This window comes from Carya illinoinensis, chromosome 3 (assembly GCF_018687715.1).
Source record: "Carya illinoinensis cultivar Pawnee chromosome 3, C.illinoinensisPawnee_v1, whole genome shotgun sequence".
Taxonomy (NCBI): domain Eukaryota; kingdom Viridiplantae; phylum Streptophyta; class Magnoliopsida; order Fagales; family Juglandaceae; genus Carya; species Carya illinoinensis.
The window spans coordinates 8780043-8800737 of NC_056754.1; the positions used below are offsets into that span (position 1 = coordinate 8780043).

Genomic DNA, 20695 nt, shown 5'->3' on the forward strand with positions numbered 1-20695 from the left:
AATTTGAGAAAATTGCAAAAACTCCTTGATGCCAAACAAGCACCCGTAGTTTAAGGCTGCTTTTAGGTATCATTGAAGATCATTTGAGTTGATATATAAATAGTAATATTTTGTAAATTTTATTGAAATATACTTAAATATAAATAGATTGATATATATTTAAATGTACAAAGTAGGTTAAGATGAGTTTAAGTTTTTATAAATTGAAATATGTGTTTGAATTTATGAAATAAACTAGAGTTTTTCACTCGAGGGCTTCCTATCGTACTACTATGACCTTTTGTATGCCCCGTCTAGACTACAGCTAACTACATTTTTACCACTTTATTAAGTCCCATCAACAATTGATTTGAGAAATGTTGAGATGGATTTAACAACCCAACATGCTAAAAAACCAACTTTGTAGACACTGATGGGGTACCATTGTGGTGCGCTTTGCTTCTACGTTTATGGTTTCTTGTTGCTGGGGACAAAGGAAAGCCACAGGATAGTCCAGGTAATCAAGAATACTTTTACCTGAAAAGCTGCCAAAACCGAATCTTTCCCTTGCAGTGAAGTGTCCATGTTGTGTATGTCTCAAGAACCGGTGTACCGATTGATGTCTTGCTCATAAAGCTTAGGTTCCATCTTATATCGATGACAGACAAAAGAGAGGCCTGTTTGGTGGGGAGTTTAGGAAAAGGGGGAAATCTCAAACACCATCACGAAGCATTTAGCTGAATATAATTCCTGAAACCAAGATATTATTGTATTGATCGATCAATACACTTTTTTTTTTTTTTTTTTTACCATTTTTATTCATCGAAAAAGGTCCTTAAGTTGGAAAATCCCATCCCAATCTCAAAGGATGTGGTTAATTTTATATTTTAATTACATATTAGCAGTCCAGAAGGATATACGTGAACATATTTACTTTGAGGTGAAAGCACTACATAGAATTTTCTCAATGTTACGAGCATTTACACTATCACTAGAACTGCATACATGAATGATGAATGAATCTGGTAGTTTTACCATATCATGTCAGCGGAGCCTTAGCAGGGATAAGTCTCTAGATGCCATCTAGCTACAAGACTGATTTTAAATTGAGGGGATCTTTGAGATCTCTACCAATAATTTGTGTAGGGCTTGAGGCTTTGAGAAAAAGGGCGAGTGGTCAGCGCCTTTTATACGAAAGACGCATTCTGGGGGGCTTGAGTTTATCATGCTCTGTTGAAGAGCGATGGGTATGGCATTGTCTTCAGGAGTCTCTATATAAAACCGCCTCACAGATCCGTACTTGATATCAGTAAGAGAGAGCTTCTCCAAAACTGGTGCAAAGGGCATTGGCCTCATTGAAACAGATGCCAAAGCAACATCCTGGAATGGGAGAAGCAGAAAGCGATCAGCAAGGATGCTAGAAAGTGAGCAAGTTTGAAAAAAAATACAGACATATGAGGGACAGTTTGCAATGTCAATAAGCCATTTCAAAATAGGACGGCAAACTTCTGTAGAATGAAAACTACTTAGTAAACTAAAGGTCATACTTCTATAAAGTTGACTAGTAAATAGTAATACAGAAACAAATAGACAACGCTCTAAAACGTCCATTTCAAAATCACTAAAACATTCAAGCCAATTCCACATTCCCCATTAAAAACTCAAAATTTTTTATGTTTTCCAATGGGTTCAATGTCCACGCCAGGTTTCCAGCACATATCAATTATTGCAAAGACCATGTCAAGACAGGCTAAAGGGTGCTTGGTTGTCTCTATCATCTTCAACTTAAAAATGTTGCTACATTGGCTAGTCCTTAGTCAGCTTCACTAAGTTGGCAAGTCCTTCATAGGCTTCACAAATGTCATGGAAACAACCTATTCAGAGCTATGAGGTACAAAGCTAGATGATCTTAAGTCTTATACGTGAAGATCCAATCAAGACCACGTAAACCATGTGAGTGCCACATGCACATTCACACATTTCTCCCCGATTGCATTTTGTGTATGTCTACATATCCATGTTCCTAACTAGCATTCAATAGAAGTCTCCCAAATTTCGCAATCATGTGTGACTAAACCAATTTACAAAGGATAAACACAACACAGTTTTCTTATCAATAATTTAATAAATTTGAAGTAAAATATACCTTGGCAGGACTTTGGTTGAATAGCAAATCTCTCAACAATGATCTTTCTATATCAACAGAAGTTGGAGGCTGATCGTTCCCATTTGCATATAAAAATATCTGAGCTTGTCGCATTAGATCATTGGAACCTGCCTGCAATTTAATAATGTATTAGTCAACGTCAACCCCAACAATTGTTATACCTAACTTTTTCTTATTGAAAAATAACATGTCCCCTTTTATAGCCAAACTTATCATTAGAGGAATGCAAGGGTCAGACATTCGTTAAAGTTACGAAGAACCTGCACCTCCAGATTCACCTACCTGGATTCACCTACCTCAAGATTCACCAAGGTTCACCCCCTCATGATTTCAGGTTCATAAGTTACGCACTGTAATCTGCAGCTAGAGCTAGTTCTAAACCCTAAGTTTTCTTCTTGGGTGAGTCCTCAAGTTTCGCAGGGGTGTCATTTCATTCTATGAGGGTTTGAGTACAATATCAGAGCAAGAGCAATATTTTCTTCTCTCTCTCTCACTCACTCTCTCTCTCTCTCTCTCTCTCTCTCTCTCTCTCTCTCTCTCTCTCTCTCTCTCTCTCTCTCTCTCTCTCTCTCTCTCCAGACACATAGAGGGAGACATGCATATATATATTGGCAATCCTTGGAAGGGGGTTGCTTCAGTAAAGGGGACATAGAAACAGCTCAAATTGCACAATGCAAAATTCATCGTTTAATGGAAAGTAAACAATCCAAAAAATACAGATGTACTAAAATAAGGGGGAACCTGTTTGGAGAACATATCAAGAGTACTTTGTCCATTAGTCAGCATAGCTGCAGCAATAAAAACAGCCTTTGAGATTTTAGAAGGAAAAGACTCCATTGCATGTGATATACATGCACCACCAAAATCATGTCCCACCAAGATAACCTGCATAAATTTCCAAGCAATAAGAATGAGAGAGAGAGAGAGAGAGAGAGAGAGAGAGAGAGAGAGAGAGAAAATGCTCTACTAACTAATGATCCACTCAGAATATTATGGGGGATTACCAAATAATTTTCCATAACAACAGAAACAAATTTCATCAGCAAAATTCATATTTCTAGTTGGCAAGTTTAAATTAAGGGAAACCATCAAAAAGATTTATTAAGGTTTTTCAAACTAAGCACTGCAACAAGTAAATCCCAATCGCTAATGCAGTAATATGACAAATATAAGAATTTAAACTCAAAAACTAAACAGCCAGTTCAAATACTTCTAGTATAAGCAAGCTGCATTGGTTCCATTCATCTCTCTCTCTCTCTCTCTCTCTCTCTCTCTCTCTCTCTCTCTCTCTCTCTCTCTCTCTCTCTCTCTCTCTCTCTCTCTCTCACACACACACACACACACACACAATTTGAGTTTGGCAGTTTTGTTCATCTCATTTGGCAATGAGGAAGCCGAAGTCTCCAGCAAGAGCGAACCCTCAAGTTGTTAAATTTTTCAGAGATTGTGTTAAGTGAGCACATTGGTGGACATAAACAAACAAATTAAACTGAAAAGAAATAGAAAGAACCTTCTCGCCTTCAGCAAGATTTTCAAGAAAATCGGTGAGTGGCTCCACGTATTGTGAAAGACTGGTAATGTTATTTGTATCATATGCATGAATCCCAGAACCAGTCAACTCTATGGCAGATACTTTGAAACCACTTTCTTCTAGAAGTGCTATAGTTTTATACCAACACCAAGCACCAAAGCCACCTCCATGGACAAGGACAAAATGGTTGGTTTCTAGATCATCAAGCTTTATATCCTGTCAAACAGAGACAGTTTGGAATAAAAAGCAATTTAAAATTACTTATAAAAAATCAATTTAAAATTATGAATGCTGAAAAAAAATAAAATAGATTTTTTTTTTTTTTATAAGTAATCAAATAGAAAAGTTTAGCCAGATACCAACTCAAATTAGCAATTGATTATATGCGCAACTTTAAACTTGATTGCTATCATGTAAACATTGCCTCTAAAAATAAATTGAACCACAAGAAGTACTTTGTCTGCTCTAATATGTTACTAAGTCATTACAGAAAAAAAGTATAACGATGGTTACACAAACCGTATATTTGTGTGTAGACTACCGTTGGATTACACCACGATTATGTCTAAGGACCACCATGTCTAACAGAGTTCTTATTTGAGCGTAAACAACAACTCCTCATTTATGTTACTCACAAACGAAAGAGAAACCTTTCAATATATATTCATTCATTGCCTTCAGTTTTATCAGTTGCCACATTTACCTTGCACCACATTATATGCATGCAACCATTTTTATCACAAAGAAGAAAGTAGTTTTTGTCAATTTCCCTCAGTCTCGCTATAATAAAGAAAATATCCAGAGCAAGGAGTGGAGTTATGTAATATATTGTTAATCATATGCCAACAACGCAGAGGGATGCAAATTAAATAGCATGGAGATTTAAATTCTGCACCAAGTGTAATGACCTCCAATTTTCTATATAAGACTCATTTTCAATGATTTTTAATACATTAAAGAGTATCCAACGCACAAAAAGTAAAACGCCTCCAATAAAATATTTCCAATTCAAGCTTAAATCTGGGCATCCCATACAGTCATAACTCAATAATATGCTCAAAAGTCAAAAATAGTAAATCATATTCCAAAATATTATGATCCATGGTTAAGAAAATTCATGGCCTAGAGGACCGCATCTCCCAATTCATGCGGTGACCTTGTAATCATTATTAAGATAGCACAAGAGATGCAACACATACATAATGTATAAAGATCCGCTGAGGCACATATATACATATAAACAAAAATGGCAAGCAACTATCGAAGCTAATCTTAGACCTCCACGTAATCATAATTATTCCCAGACCGACCCCCCCAAAAAAATCAAATGTCTTAAACATCGTATCATCGATGAAACCACCATACAAGAAAATTCACCACAACAACCAGCAGTACAGCATCAATTCCATAAATAAAACTTCCATTTCGAGAAACCCAAGAATTCAAATAACCAAGGAACAGAAATCAAATATCAACTTCAAAACTACTCCGAATTCCGACTATGCCATCCAATACGATAACCTTCAGAATAGCAAGGGGAAAAAAAAAACACAAACCCGAACCTGATTAACAAGCTGGTGAGGCTGCAGCAGAGGATCAGTGAGTGACCGAGCCCTTGAGCTTGAACTCCGAGGCAGCTGGTTCTTCTTGGACCCCGACGTCGGGTACCGGAGCGAAGCGGATCGATCGAACGGGAGATTACCGTTGTGTTGTTGTAGGATGATGGTGGCAGCGGCGCGGGCTTGCTCTTGAATTAAAGCGTCGTCCAATTTTTCTTGGCGCGACGATCGGATTCGGTTCCATCTGTTGCTTGAATTGGAGGACACTGCTGGCGGGTTAGCAATCCGCTTTGCTGGTTTCTTTCTGTTCACCGGCTTGGGTGAGAGGCATGCGCAGAGGTTGCCCATTGGTGGTGCATGTAGGGTAACACAAGCACACGCAAACAAACGCCAATAAACAGAGAGAGACGGAGACGGAGATGGAAATGGAGATGGTGGGAATAAATGGCGGCGAAGTCAGAGCCTCAGAAGTCACGGGAACGGAGAGTTCTTTGGAAGAGTACGGTACTCTTGGGGTAAGAGAGCTTGTTTATTTATATTCGGTGAGACAGTCGATGCTCAAACTAGCCTTCCTCTTCGCACTTCTTGGTCAAGTGAGAAATGAGTCCCAATCAAACCAAAATAATAATAATAATAATAATAACGACCACTACGCTGTTCTTCTTAAATTTTAATTTTTCTTATTTCTAATTACATAAACGATTTCTTAAATAACTTGAAATGATGTGATAAAAGTGTAAATAGTAATATTTTAAATAATTTTTCATTAAAAAAATAATAGTATTCCAATTTTATTAATAAATTATTCATTAACCTTATATCATTTTAGGAAAAAATAAAATAAAATTATATATTCTAATGTTAAGAGTTCATTTCCCACATAGAATCCCCAGTAGAAACCTCGATAGGATGGAATTATAACATCTTACGAATACCTAAACTACTTTTAACATTAAAAAAACACGTTTTTGAGTGACAAATATCAATGGTCAAACAGGAAGAATTTCATGATAATGACATCTTAGACTTGTCAAAAGTCACACGATACTTCATTTTCCTCACAAATTTCTTGGAGAGTAATGTGAAATGGGAGACTTAAAATTGCTTAAGGAAGCAGATGAGGTCTTGTTTCTCCATATTTTTATTTTTTTTCAAAAAATATGATAAAAGAAAAGACAAAGCTCTTGATGCTTTTTATTTTAGGTAGATGAGTTGAATGTAAAGTTGATTGGCTGTCATGAACTTTTAGTACTGTGAAGATCATCTTAAAGGTTGCTACTTTTCTTTAATTTCTTACGACTCTTTTTGCGTCTTTAGCTAATGGTGTGGTGTAAAGTCTGCAAATTGTTTTGCTTTAATTGCCACCCACTTTATACCATGTTTTTATTTTAAATTTTCTTATTTAAATATAATTTCTATGACTATATTTTATTTATATCAACTTACAAATATAATATTTTTAAATAAAAACTTAGAGCATTCCAAATAGGTTATGTAAAATCCATGTTTATGTAAAATTTAAAGAAATTAGCTCAAAAGTCCCATCTAACCGATTATGTATTTCATCTTTAATTTCCAATTTGTTATAGTGTTAACGCTACATGTAGTGTGCCCTATTCACACTTATATATATTTTTAGAGAAATGATATTTACAGTCGTAGTTGTGCAAGCGACGTGCAGTCGTTTGAGAAAAAATGAATTAATATGAGATCCACATGAAAAAAAAAACTAACTTTTTAATCGTAGGACCCACATGAATTGCGATTACACGGCGTCTATAATTTCACGACTGTATGTAGCATTGCCGATATTTTTAATTCATTTATCTCTCATTTATGTATCTTCTTATCTATTATCGAAATTCACTTTATTACATTTCAGCCCCTATTATTATTTTGCGCATCTTCCTTCCTCATAGTTAGGTTCTACTCATCTTTCATTGAGATTTATTGCTTCAAATCTCAACATTTCCTATTCAAGCAAAATCTCATGGTTGCATGAGGCAATAGAAGTGGTTAATAAATTTGGATTAATTTACAATAAAACATAATGATGCTTTGTATATAGGAAGATATTACAAATATAAAAAAATATAAGGATATCATTGATAGTTAAAGAAAATATTTGAAATGAATAAAAAATATTAAAAAATATAATATTTAAATAATATTAAAAAAATAAATAAACTGATGTATGATATATTATAAAAGTCAGTATATAAAATAGAAAAAATAAGTATTAATCAATGATGATCTATTTTAATGGAAAATAGGATATGGTGAAAAGGCCATCAAGAATGCTTTAGGAACTTGTTATCAACGATAGTTAAGCCAAAGGGTGTCTTTATAATTAATTCTGAAATGGAAATTCGGTAATGAGCTAGATTCAGGACCACTTCTTCTGCATGGAACGCAGACGGCATCATAGCAAAGCATATAGCATTGTACGCTCTACTCTAGCATGAGTAGAGCATCATGGAATCTTGAAGATTTATGCATTCCAGCATGTGGTTGCATGAGATCATTCTCTTGCAGAGTAACGTGTGAAAGTACAGCACATGAAAAACTGACCCAAAAAAAAAAAATGTGATCATCATCTGTTAGAACCCATCATGGTTGCAGAGGTGAAGAAGCCCTGAAAAACTGTTGAACAGTCTCTTATTTTAAGCAGTTGATCCTTTTCAATCGTCATGTCAATGGCTTTTTGTTGTTTATTCTTAAATATCTGCTTCTTCTGCCCTTTCATCTGTTGTCCAAATCCTCCACGAATCCTTTATGGCATAAATTCCGATTCTTTTTTGTCCCCCCCTTCTTGAATCTTCTCCAACAAAGATGTTCTATACATTTATGAACCCGCTCGCTGCAATCATGGTCATGACTGTTGGGTAATAATTCAACTGTGCATATGAGAGATATGTACAGAATATGTGCAGATAATGCGATGATTATGGCTTATTGTGGTAGTTAAATATTTGAGAAAGTACAAGAGTCACCTAGTCTTTTTAAAAAAAATATTAATTACAGGATTTATATAAAAAAAAAAATTAATTTTTTAATAATAGATCATATTATTTTTTAAAATAAAACAGTAATATTATACTTTACGACTATATATAACATTACTTATAATTTTCTAGTATTATTTTTATTTTAAATTTTATAAAAATTGTATTAATTTTTCTATATTAATCTTGTGGGATGGTGAGATATTAGTGAATATCAAAATTGGAAGAATATTGATATAAAACCTACCTTATTAAAAGACCTGTTAAAGTCCAGCCCTTATTGCATTGAAGCCCAATACAAGACAAGAAGTAAAGGAATAAGAGACAGAGATGAAGAGAGCCTGCCATGTAAAATTTGAGAGGATGGGCTGGATAAATTCAACCCAAGCTCGGCTTCACTTCTAGCCAGGCCCTGCCTTTCCGAGTTCCAGCTTGGAGACATATTTATCCTCGTTTTTTTTTTTTCGCGCACACGTCGTCGTTTAGAGTCAGACCCCAAAACGAACCCTGAAAAGCTCATCGTACTCAGTCCGAATTTCCGAGTCTCAAAACTCCCAAAGGTGCGCTCACACGGCTTGGCTGCGACATTGAAACTAAAAGGTCAGAACTTTCTACCTCCCTCCCTCTCTACCAAAATATTTCTGCATCCATATTGTAGTTTTGCATACCAGACTTTTCATAGTTCGGACCCGATACTACCTATAAAAAAATTAGTTTTATCTAGATAAGCCCGTTTACTATCGTCTCTATGGCTTACTTTTCCTGAAATTTGGAACCCTTTTTTTTTCCTTCCCTAGCAAGCTCAATATATTATAATTAAATTAAGAATGCAGAAATGCATGAGTAAGGGGTAGGAGGACCCCAACAAACACATTTTCTTAATAAAAAGAAAAATAAATGGGTCATAGAAACAAATAAATGTTTCATACCGTTCCCTGCTATGTGGGAGCCGCAAAAAGTGGCGGTTTTTATACAATCCGATAGTGGGATTATAGTTCCATGCGTAGGCCATGGTGATTGTAGTGACTGCATTTTGTCTTGAAGTGGCTGTTGGTGAAGTTCATTGCCTTTGTCTTCACGATCCTATGGCCAAATAGGACAACTTTTATAATAAAAAACTAGTTCAAAAATCCGAACTCTATCGCGTTATGCATTGTCGCAAAACTCCACACTCTCCCGAAGGAGTTCATGTAATTCTCACATAGGGGGCAAAAGTAAAAAAAGTGGGGCTCGTGGGTTGTGAAGGAGAGAGACCGCCAAGGGACCAGAGAGGAGGTGGTGATTGTGAGGCGCCAATGGTTCAAGTATTTTATTAAACTCTTTACATATAAGCGTATCCTAGCAAAATTTGAGAAAGGTAGTAAGGAATGCAATAAGGAAAGCAATAAGATAGAGGTGAAAATGGACGGATTACATTTTGGACCAACTTTGGTAAACTTCGGAATCTGTGATGGCGCCTGGTGCCCACGTGCCTGTCTGTCTTTTTGCAGCCACAACAGTTAGATCTGAAGGATCTGATGGTGGCGAGTCCATTGGTCTGGCGCATGTGGTGAGAAAAGCTCCCTAAAGGGGTGGCGCAAGTCCCAAGCCACTACTTCTCTCCGAACGATTTGCGGCCTGGGAGCATTCTCGTGCTGCTCATGTCTCTTGGATGTTGTCGGAAAACTGCAGATCTACCTTTTTCGGCCTTGGAGGAAACAAAACAACTAGGAAAAAAGAACCAACTCTATAAACAAAGTGGGTAGATGGAGAAAGAAGAGAAGGAGAGGGAGGAGGGGGACTCTGGCGAAAAAACCAGATTTGGGTTTGGAAACTCTTTTTGTGAGAAATTTTGAACGGCTTTGTTTTCATGAAACTCGAAAAATTATTTTTCTTCTTCCTTGGGTGTTCTATGCAACCACCCATTGTGTACTTGTTTGTTAGTTAATCTGTTTTTCTTTGTTTTGAGATTTGTTGGGTGTTGATATTATTCCCGTTATCATTTTTCCTTTGTTGTTGGTTGATGATAAACTGGTATATATGTTGTCATTAATTGGATGTTATGTAAATGAGGATAATCTGTTGAAATGGTTTTGTTTTTATTGCAATATGCACTTAAAAAGAATGGAGATTCAATAAGAACTCTTTGAATAGAATGGAGATTCATTAAGAACAAAAAAAATTTCCCTACAATGTACTACCCTTTCACTTTGGCCATTTTATGTTTTTTTGATAACTAATGATACCTCTAAATTTTATTTTGTAACTCGAACATATTTTTTATTTTGATAGGTAAGAGTAAATTTTATTTATATAATAGGCATTGCCTGAGTCCACTAATGGTATACAAAAAACATGCCAGATTACAACTAAGTACTAGTAAGAATTACAAGCAAATCATGAAGGTTGTCCGTGTTACAAATAATGGCTGAAGCCCAAGAAAGAAGTGTATTGTAGAAAAATCGTTTCAATTCATCCACAGAATGCTCCATATCTTCAAAGCACCTCTTGTTTTGCTCCAACCACAAGCACCACATAATGTAGTGAGGGATCATTCTCCACACTGTAGCGATTTGGGCATTTCCCCCGATACCTTTCCAGCAGCACATAATATCCCTAACTCTACCAGGCATGACTCATGCCACCCCTATCCTATTAAAGACCTCATTCCATAAACACTGGGCCACTTCACAGTGTAATAAGATATGATCAATTGATTCCCCATCACTCTTATACATATAGCACCAATCTGAAATAATGAGACCACTTTTCTCAGATTATCCAAGGTGAGAATCCACCCAACAGATGCCATCCAAATGAAGAAAGCAATTTTGGGGGTACCTTGCACTTCCAAATAGCCTTCCAAGAATAGCTATGATCGTTATAAAATCCCAAGAGAGCCTAATAAAAAGAGTGCACCGAGAGTTTTTTATTTCCGCTTGGATTCCACAATAGCCTATCCCTCATCTCATTGCCAATTGACATGGCATATAACGAATCAAAGAAACCAGTAAACATGTCCAGCTCCCAATCTTGAGCCACTCTCGAAAATCTCACATTCCAATGGAAAACACCATTAGAGTGTACCAATAAATCAGCCGCAACAGCCTCTTTATCACAAGAAATTTGGTAAAGCATAGGAAACAACTGCTTAAGAGCCATGTCCCCGCACCACACATCATGCCAAAAGTAAACATTGTTGCCGCTTTCAATTGCAAATCTGAAAAATTGAGAAAATCTATCCCATCCAGCTCTTATGTTTTTCCACAATTTCATTCCATGTGCCCCCCTAACTTCGTTAGAGCACCAACCCTCCCACGGAATGCTCCCATACTTAGACTCTATACTTCTCTCCATAAGCCCTCTCCTTTGCTATGGTACCTCCACAACCATTTCTCCAAAAGTGCTTTGTTGAAAATCCTTTCATTTTTTTTTTTTTTTTGATAGGTAAACGGTAGTATTAATATGAATAGGCAAAGCCCAAGTATACAAGATGTAATACAAGAGATAAGACCTATCTAATTCGCTAAAGAAGATGATGTGAACCCGCAGAGAAAATCGTGTGCATTTTGGCCATTAAAGTCTATAGCAATGGCCCAAAGAAATAAAGTGGTGAAAAAAAAAGAAAGCGAAGCTCCTCTAGTGTCCGCTCCTTATCTTCGAAGGTCATTTCATTGTGCTTTCGCCAAATACACCACATAATGTAGATAGGAACCCTCTTCCACATAGCTTTAATCTATGGAAGTGCCCCCGGCATCCCCCAAGTGGCCAAAACTTCAACTACCATAGTACACATCACCTAGTTTAACCCGATTCTGCTGAACACTTCACACTACAAGGCTCTAGCTATCTCACAATGTAACAAGAGATGGTCCACTGACTCACCGGATTTCTTACACATACAACACCCGTCCACAATAATTATTTGATGCTTTTGCAAATTGTTGGTAGTCAGAATCTTACCTAGTGGCTGCTGTCCAGATGAAAAAAAGTGCTTTGGGAGACGCCTTATTTCTCCACAATTTTTTCCAAGGGAAGTTTGAGTTTGGTATGGTTGTAAGGGTCTTATAGAATGAGCGAACTGAGAAATTACCCTTACCCGTAGGTGTCTACCACAACTTATCTTCACGCAGGCCATTCAGCTTCATAGAGTATAGTAGGCTGAAGAAAGCCTCAAAACTGTCAACTACCCAATCTTGGGCTGCTCTACTAAAGGTGATGTTCCAATGGATTTGGTCCCCTGAACAAACCAAGAGGTCCGCCACCGAAGCTTCTGGCTCACATGCCACTCGGAACACAACTAGAAATGCATCCTTCAATGCCTCCTCCCCACACCAAATGTCCCTCCAGAAATTTATACAAGTCCCTTCCCCCACCAGGGGTCTAGTATGATTAGCAAACACTCTCCACCCTCGTCTAATATGTTTCCAAATACCCATCCCATGAGGCTCATTTCCCTCTCTAGTACACCAACCCCCCCATGATTTGCCATGCCTACAGTCAACTACTAATTTCCATAGTGCTTCTAGTTCCATATTGTATCTCCAAAGCCATTTCCCAATAAGTGCCTGGTTAAACGTTCTTCAATTCTTTATCCCTACCCCACCTGATGGGAGTGGTCTGCACACCTTATCCCACCTGACTAGGTGGAACTTAAATCCTCCCCCATCCCACTCCATAAGAAATCTCGGTAAAGTTTTTCAATGCGTGCCGCCACATAAGCTGGAATAAGAAATAAAGACAAGAAGTATCTTGGTAGGTTAGGGAGAGAGTACTTTTGATAAGAGTCACACTACCTCGTTTCGACAAATATAATCTCTTCCACCCTGCCAGTCTTCTTTCTACTTTCTCAATGACTGGGTCCCAAATAGGTAAGGATCGTGAAGTAACTCCCAACGGTAATCCCAAATAAGTCATAGGGAGAGAAGCAACTTTACAGCCAAGTGTGCTAGCCAACTGCCAAGTATCACCGACTCTCTTGACTAGCACTAATTTTGATTTATCAAAATTCACTCTAAAGCCTGATGTAGTTTCAAAGCATAAAAGAAGGGCCTTCAATGCTCGTAGAAAATTAATGTGTTATCTACAAAAAGCAAGTGAGAAATAGAGATAAGGCCCCTATTCATGTCACCCACTAAGAAACCAGTCATAAAGCTGTTAGTAACTAGAGCTATTAACATCCTACTTAGGGCCTCCATGATGATAACAAAAAGAAGTGAGGACAAAGGATCTCCTTGTCTTAAATCTCGAGAGCTGTCGAAGAAACCCTCCAGGCTGACATTGATCAGAACTGAGAATCTTGCCGTTGAAATACACCATCTGATCCACATACACCATTTCTCCCCAAATCTACATCTTCGCAACAAATAAAGGAGGAAGTCCCAATTTACAAGATCATATGCCTTTTCCATATCTAACTTGTAAATAATCCTTGCAATACCAGATTTCAATCTACTATCCAGATATTCATTAGCTATTAGCATAGAATCTAGAATTTGGTGACCTCTTACAAAGGCATTTTGGGGCTTTGAAATTATCTTGCCTAAGACTTCCCCTATTCTATTAGCAAGCACCTTAGAAAAGATTTTGTAAATCCCGTTAATGAGACTAATGGGCCTAAAGTCCTTCACTTCCAAAGCCCCAGTTTTCTTTGGAATAAGAGTAATGAAAGTAGAATTCAGACTTTTCTTAAATTTCCCAGTGAAGAAAAATTCCAGAAATACATTTATGATGTCCTCTTTCACAACCCTTACATTACGCACCCCCAGCCCTCCACATCTTATTGGAGAGCAAACCTTACCTAAACTCAAGTACATATATAGAGGAAAACACCTAGCTAAAACGAGGAAATATGAATTCACTTGGTACTAGCATTGGATAATTTCGCTTCTTGGTATGAGCTCTCCAAAAAATTAGCTTGGTTGCCATATTTGCAGCATTTGAATGATTTTGGGCTGGAATTTAGGTCTTATACTTTAGGATGTATTTTTTTTATTTTATTTTTTTGTTTCTTCCCCCTTTTAGAGTAGTGAAAACTGAAATCATATAATAAGCCAGTAAAGGAAAACATCCTTATTAAAACAACGAGAAACATTAAATATAACTTATTTCACTTTCTAAGGTTAAATTATTTCACTCTGGCAGGCAACATTTTCTGTCTTGCACACTAGATACTAAGCTGTATTTGTAGTTATTTGTATGTTACATGATCCTCAATTCTTATGAAATCTAGCTGTATATATTTAATGCATGTTTGCTCATTTTCCTTTTTGTTTTTGTTTTGTTTACTATCATTTTTTTAAAAATACGGGCATTCCAATCAGTTTCAACTGTCCATACAGGGGTATTTCATGAAGTGAATGATGAAGGATCCAATCAAGCATGACGAACCTGACCCAGTTATGGAAACTAATAGAAAACGATCCTTACATGGAAGTTATAAAGTCTTCAGGAATTGTAACTCTTCTGCAATGGCCAAGAGTGAAGTGCAGGACACTGTCTCTGAAGAAAATTCATCAATCGGCACTCCCTTTGCAGGAATTGAACAAACAGGAATGGAAACAATCCAGAATTCTTTGGAACCGAAATTGTCGAATAAAAAGAAAAAGAAAAAGAGGAAAACTCAAAAGCCATCAGAAGAAGGGTGTTTGACTAGCACAAATGATATGAGTATTATGTCAGCACTGAGTCTATCAGATGGAAGAAACAGTGGAGGAAAAGTTGTTTCACTGGGTACTGATGAAACTAGTTCCTTCTTTGTGACCAATTCTTCACATCTGTTACATAACAATAACTTAAGCAATGGAAACTCTTACTTGATGACCACGAGTGAAGTGCAAGATACTATCTTAGGAGTAGGTTCAAAATCATGTCCTTCCTTGGCTAGGACTGAACAGACTGGCATGGAAACAAGTATTAATCTTATGCAAGTGGATGTGGCACGTCGGAAGAAAAGGAATAGGAAAAGTCGGAAGAAGGCTAAGGCACTGCAAAATAATGGACAAGGTCCAAAGCATCCAGATCAAGGCTGCATGACTAGCATTAATCATACAGACGTCGCATCAGCATTGAGTCTATCAGATGGAAACTTGCACTTGATGACCACAAGTGAAGTGCAAGATACTGTCTTAGGAGTAGGTTCAACACCATGCCCTTCCTTGGCTAGGACTGAACAGACTGGCATGGAAACAAGCCAAAATGTTATGCAAGTGGATGAGGCACATCAGAAGAAAAGTAGGAAAAGTCGGAAGAAGAAGGCTAAGGCACTGCAAAATAACAGACAAGGTCCAAAGCATCCATATCAAGGCTGCATGACTAGCACTAACCATACAGACGTTGTGTCAGGACTGAGTCTATCAGATGGAAGAAACAGTGGAGGAAAAGTTGTTTCACTGGGTACTGATGAAACTAGTTCCTTCTTTGTGACCAATTCTTCACGACATCTATTACATAACAATTCTAATAACTTTAGCAGTGGAAACTCATACTTGATGACCACAAGTGAAGTGCAAGATACCATCTTAGGAGTAGGTTCAACACTATGCCCTTCCTTGGCTAGGACTGAACAAACTGGCAAGGAAACAAGCCAAAATCTTATGCAAGTGGATGTGGCACGTCAGAAGAAAAGGAATAGGAAAATTCGGAAGAAGAAGGCCAAGGCACTGCAAAATAACGGACAAGGTCCAAAGCATCCAGATCAAGGCTGCATGACTAGCACTAATCATACAGACGTCATGTCAGATGGAAGAAACTGTGGAGGAAAAGTTGTTTCACTGGGTACTGATGAAACTAGTTCCTTCTTTGTGACCCATTCTTCACGGCATGTATTACATAACAATTCTAATAACTTAAGCAATGGAAACTCTTACTTGATGACCAAGAGTGAAGTGCAAGATACTGTCTTAGGAGTAGGTTCAACACTATGCCCTTCCTTGGCTAGGACTGAACAGACTGGCATGGAAACAAGCCAAAATCTTATGCAAGTGGATGTGGCACGTCGGAAGAAAAGGAATAGGAAAATTTGGAAGAAGAAGGCCAAGGCACTGCAAAATAACGGACAAGGTCCAAAGCATCCAGATCAAGGCTGTATGACTTGCACTTATCATACAGATGTTGTGTCAGCACCGAGTCTATCAGATGGAAGAAACAGTGGAGGAAAAGTTGTTTCACTGGGTACTGATGAAACTAATTCTTTATGGGCAACCAAGTATTCACAAAGTCTGTCACATGGCAATTATAAGGTCTTCAGCAATGGTACTTCTTCTTCTTCAGTGGCCCAGAGTGAAGTGCAAGGTACCTTCCTAGGAGTAGATATAATGCTCTGCCCTTCACTTGCTAGAGTTGAACAGACAGGCATGGAAATAGCCCAAAATTCTATGGAAGTGAATGTGTCGAGTAAAAAGAAATCAAGAAGTCTGAAGAAGAAACCTAAGGCACTGCAAATTAGTGGACAAGTTGAAAAGCTACCAGAGGAAGGTTGTGTAACAAAAATTATTAATGCCATGTCCACACAAAGTCATCAAACAAATATTATGTCAGCAACTTGTCCCTTGGATGCAAGAATAGAAAAATCTATTTCATTGGGTCCTGATGCAACCAATTCTTTTCCAAGTCTGTCACATGAGAATCGAAAAGTCTTCGGGAATGCTAATTCTTTTTCAATGAGCAAGAGTGAAGAAAAGGATATTATTCTCGGGGTGGATTCAACCGTGAGCCCTTCTTTTTCTAGGATTGAAGAGGTGGGAAAAGAAACAACCCAAAATTCTCTGCATGTGAATCCAGCTAGTAAAAAGAAGAAAAAAAGGAGAAGTCGGAAGAAGTCTGAGGCACTGCAAAATAGTAGTGAAGCTCGAACACTCCCGGAGGAAAGTTGCCCATCTATTAGGAATCAGATGAATATTATATCAACTCTGATGCCATCAGATGAGAGAAATAACTGCTCAGAGATTTTTCATATTCCACTTTTGCGAGCACCAGTTGGTCATCTGAGGAAGAAGCTTCTTATTCTTGATATAAATGGTCTGCTTGCGGATATAGTTCGTCCACCTCCAAAGAAATGCAAATCAGACATAAACATTGCAGGACGGGCAAGTAAGAAATGTCTTTTTAACATGAGTAATGCTAGGTACAAGCCCCAAATATACAAGTCCAGTGTAAGCTCTTTGTAAAAAAGTGAGTCCCACTTAAAAATAATGGTTTTTTATACACTTTTTCAAGGTGGGGTCCACTTTTTTACAAAGGCCTGCGCGAGGCTTATCTATTTGGAGCTTGTACAAATTACTTCTCTTTTAATATTGTTCACTCACAAGGTTCAATGTACTTCCACCTTCAAAATTGAGTATTTTGCTCCTTGTTTTCAGTTTTCAAGAGGCCCTTCTATCTTGATTTTCTGACGTTCTGCTTTGAGAGATTTGAAGTTGGTGTGTGGTCCTCAAGATCCAAGTACTCTTCAATCAACATTTACATGATGTCATTTATATATCTCTTTGTTTGATGTTACCTTGGTTTCTTTTAATTTAGAGTTTTAAAAAACAGCTTCCCCGCCAATCCCTTCAACCCCCCCCCCCCCCCCCCCAAAAAAAAAAAAAACAAAAACCCAACACTTCCCCCCGCCCAAATAGTATGTGCCATTGTTGCCGGTCTGTATCATAAACAGCATTAACTGCAATTGTTTATCGTTTTCTGAAGGAAAAATGTGGAAAAAGTGATTGACTATTTGATGGGAGATATGAAATACAAGCTGCTACTTTGTTGGGTATGCACTTTTCAATTTTTTTCCTTTGATTTTTCACAAGTTATGCCTTCTAATGTCATTTTCATGCAACTTTCCTGCCAATAAGTTTGTGTTAGTGGTTAAATAAATCTTTTTACAAGTCTGCCCGTGTAAATTCTAGGTCATTTTGGTGGGTAACTGCCCGCTTGATTTGGTAAATTTGACAGCATGATCATTGTGCAATGCAATCTTCTAATCTATAACTCTGCCAATAGGACTCGTATTCTTTTATTATCCCATCATGTATTTCTTTTAAGAAATTATCCCAGCATGTTAATGAGAGCAACCATCAGTTGATTACCTGTAAAGATTTTTTAATTAACTTATTTTTATAAGTATATTTAGTGAAGTATTATTAACTGACAACAGCTCTAGCTCTGAGCCGATGCAGTAATTGTGCATACCTTCCTGGTCTATTTTCAGGATCAATCTCACTGCACCGCTACAAAGTTCAGGACACTCGAAGACAGGCATAAGCCTATGGTTTTTAAGGAGCTGAGGAGAATATGGGAAAAACACGACCCTAATCTTCCATGGGAGAAAGGAGACTATAACGAGTCAAATACATTGTTGTTGGATGATTCTCCATATAAAGCCTTGCTTAATCCTGTATGTTAACCGTTTTTTCTTTTCCACTTTTTTTGTGGGGAGGTGGTGGGGGAGGGCTCATATTTAAATTCACGTGATATTTTGAAATTGTACCTAACTCATTCTCTTGGTCGTGTAAAACTTTCGTCTTATAGCTGCACACTGCAATATTCCCTTATTCATACACGTTTCGGAAAAGGAGCGATAAGTCATTAGGTAAGATTGCTTTTGACTTGATCAGCTTGTCTTTTACTTTAACAGAAAATGTAGTGTCCTATATTTGTCGCTTCAGTCTTCATATCTAATGCCGGTGCATGGTGATGCGCCTGGTGAGACTCCTGGCTGATATGCTGCTGCTGGGTTGTGCTAGTTCCCTCTCCTGTTGATCACCCCACATCTTAATCTCAATTATTTTTCATCTTATAGCTGCGCACTACAATGTGTAGTGTATGTGAAATTATTTTTTCTTCTGTAGGGTATGGCAAATGATTAGTCAGTGTACTTCATGGCAGGTGCTGGTGGTGATCTAAGGGTTTATCTAGAGGGCTTAGCTGTGGCTGGAAATACAAAAAAGTACGTAGAGAAAAACCCATTTGGTCAAAGTGCTATCACTCAAAGAAGTAAATCGTGGGACTTTTACCAGACGGTTATCAGATCATTGGAATCCTTACCAACGACCAGATAACGTTTCTTGGTCTTGCCTTTAGCATGCATTGCTTATATTTGGTGCTAATGCTAAAATTTTCTAATTGCCAAGTTTTGGATCGCATGTATCGTACTTTCATTATTTTGTGGAACACCCTTCCATGACATCGGTGACCAAGTAGAGCTGGTGATTCATAAAAATTACATTCTTTGTTTAGTGTAACGATTTCGTTGAATGTTGTAATTTTCTTTTTTACAAACTGGTTATTATAACCATGTTTGAATTGCCTTCAAAGAGAGCCACTCCTGATTCGGGAAATCATTACTAGCGCCATTGTTGTTTTGTTTGGAGTATAAAATGGGACTCATTCAGATGACATACATTCCAATGAGCACCTGTGCAGGAAGGTTCATTTATTCTTACAATTGCAACTGTCATTTGCCTTATAGCTGTGTGGTTTTTATGGCATATTTGTAAAGAGAACGAGGAAAAGCATTATAAATTCATGTGCTGCTCTCAAGATTTTACAGGCGAAAATGTGCAGAGCATTCTCTCAAGTCTCAACACCTATTATCTCTTTTTGGGCCTTGAAAAGGTAAGTCACCAATGAGGCATTACGGGGAAAGTTGAGGCTTCTCTTGGAGCCCAAAGATGCCTTAAACGGCACCAAATAAAAACGTAAAGTCATGGCTATTAATTTATAATGTTTGTTGTAAGCATTTTCTTCTGTGAGAGGTCTGGAACGGAATTAACTGCGAAGCGAATACCGTAAATAAACGAACTCCAGAATTGCTGTAAACAAACTAGCCCATTTTGCTATTACGACCCTGAACTCAATGGACTTGCAAAAAAATGGCTCTTTTTTGCCAAAATACTGCAGGGCTTCTTCCCCTACAATAAATAGGGTAGAGAATCGGTCGGTCAAACCAGATAAACTGACTGGACTGGTTATTTTTAGATTGGATTGGTTGGTCTAAAAATGAGATGACCGAATTCATTTGATCCAATCCGCGGTTTAGGAATTTTTCATCTCGGACTGGATTGAATAAAATTCTTGTTAAAGAAAATTATATATTATTTATATAAATAATTGTATAAATTAATTATATATATATCTCAATATTATATAAGTATTATACTCTTTAATGTATAACTATAATACATAGTACTAGTATATATTAATATATTAACATATTATAAAAGTTATAGTATAAATTATAGTATATGTATAAATTTATAATAGTATTAGTATAGTTAACTTAATATATTAGTATTAAATCAATATAACTACATAAAATATTATTTAATATTGTATTACCAATTTATCACTAACATATAGTATATTAGTAAATACTACTAGTATAGTTATTAGTTATAGTATTGGTACTAAGTCTATAACTATATATATTTAGATCAATGTACTATTATATTCTTTAATGATTATAGTATTAGTATATATTAATAATTGT

The 20695-nt window shown here is 37.1% G+C and overlaps 2 protein-coding genes across 5 annotated transcripts; one reads left to right on the forward strand and one right to left on the reverse strand.

Moving 5' to 3' along the window:
• Positions 1-888: 888 nt before the first annotated feature.
• Positions 889-5809, reverse strand: LOC122303061 (putative methylesterase 11, chloroplastic). The gene is made up of 5 exons (XM_043114589.1): positions 5240-5809; positions 3657-3893; positions 2888-3031; positions 2126-2257; positions 889-1359 (listed from the first exon to the last, which is right to left on the reverse strand). The coding sequence occupies exons 1-5, from the start codon at positions 5582-5584 to the stop codon at positions 1081-1083; spliced, it is 1137 nt and encodes a 378-aa protein (XP_042970523.1). The 5' UTR covers positions 5585-5809; the 3' UTR covers positions 889-1080.
• Positions 5810-8696: 2887 nt separating this feature from the next.
• Positions 8697-19602, forward strand: LOC122303063. Of its 4 annotated transcripts, XM_043114594.1 has the most exons (8): positions 8697-8841; positions 14562-15003; positions 16051-17310; positions 17580-17661; positions 17908-17974; positions 18416-18601; positions 18736-18796; positions 19093-19602. In XM_043114594.1, the coding sequence occupies exons 2-8, from the start codon at positions 14580-14582 to the stop codon at positions 19263-19265; spliced, it is 2253 nt and encodes a 750-aa protein (XP_042970528.1). In that variant the 5' UTR covers positions 8697-8841; positions 14562-14579; the 3' UTR covers positions 19266-19602. The 4 variants fall into 4 exon arrangements, with proteins under 4 accessions (XP_042970528.1, XP_042970525.1, XP_042970526.1 ...); XM_043114591.1 differs by having other exon boundaries at positions 14562-17310; XM_043114592.1 differs by having other exon boundaries at positions 14562-17310; positions 19056-19197.
• The last annotated feature ends 1093 nt before the right edge of the window (positions 19603-20695 follow it).

Excerpts from the sequence above, each read along its gene's own strand:
- LOC122303061 (XM_043114589.1), bottom strand. The coding sequence starts at position 5,584 with ATGGGCAACCTCTGCGCATGCCTCTCACCCAAGCCGGTGAACAGAAAG. Across the intron at positions 3,032-3,656 it reads ATCTTGCTGAAGGCGAGAAG|GTTATCTTGGTGGGACATGA; the intron begins GTTCTTTCTATT and ends AAATTTATGCAG. Across the intron at positions 2,258-2,887 it reads TTGATATGTTCTCCAAACAG|GCAGGTTCCAATGATCTAAT; the intron begins GTTCCCCCTTAT and ends ATTAAATTGCAG.
- LOC122303063 (XM_043114591.1), top strand. The coding sequence starts at position 14,580 with ATGATGAAGGATCCAATCAAGCATGACGAACCTGACCCAGTTATGGAA. Across the intron at positions 17,311-17,579 it reads AAACATTGCAGGACGGGCAA|TTTTCAAGAGGCCCTTCTAT; the intron begins GTAAGAAATGTC and ends CCTTGTTTTCAG. Across the intron at positions 18,797-19,092 it reads AAGGAGCGATAAGTCATTAG|GTGCTGGTGGTGATCTAAGG; the intron begins GTAAGATTGCTT and ends ACTTCATGGCAG.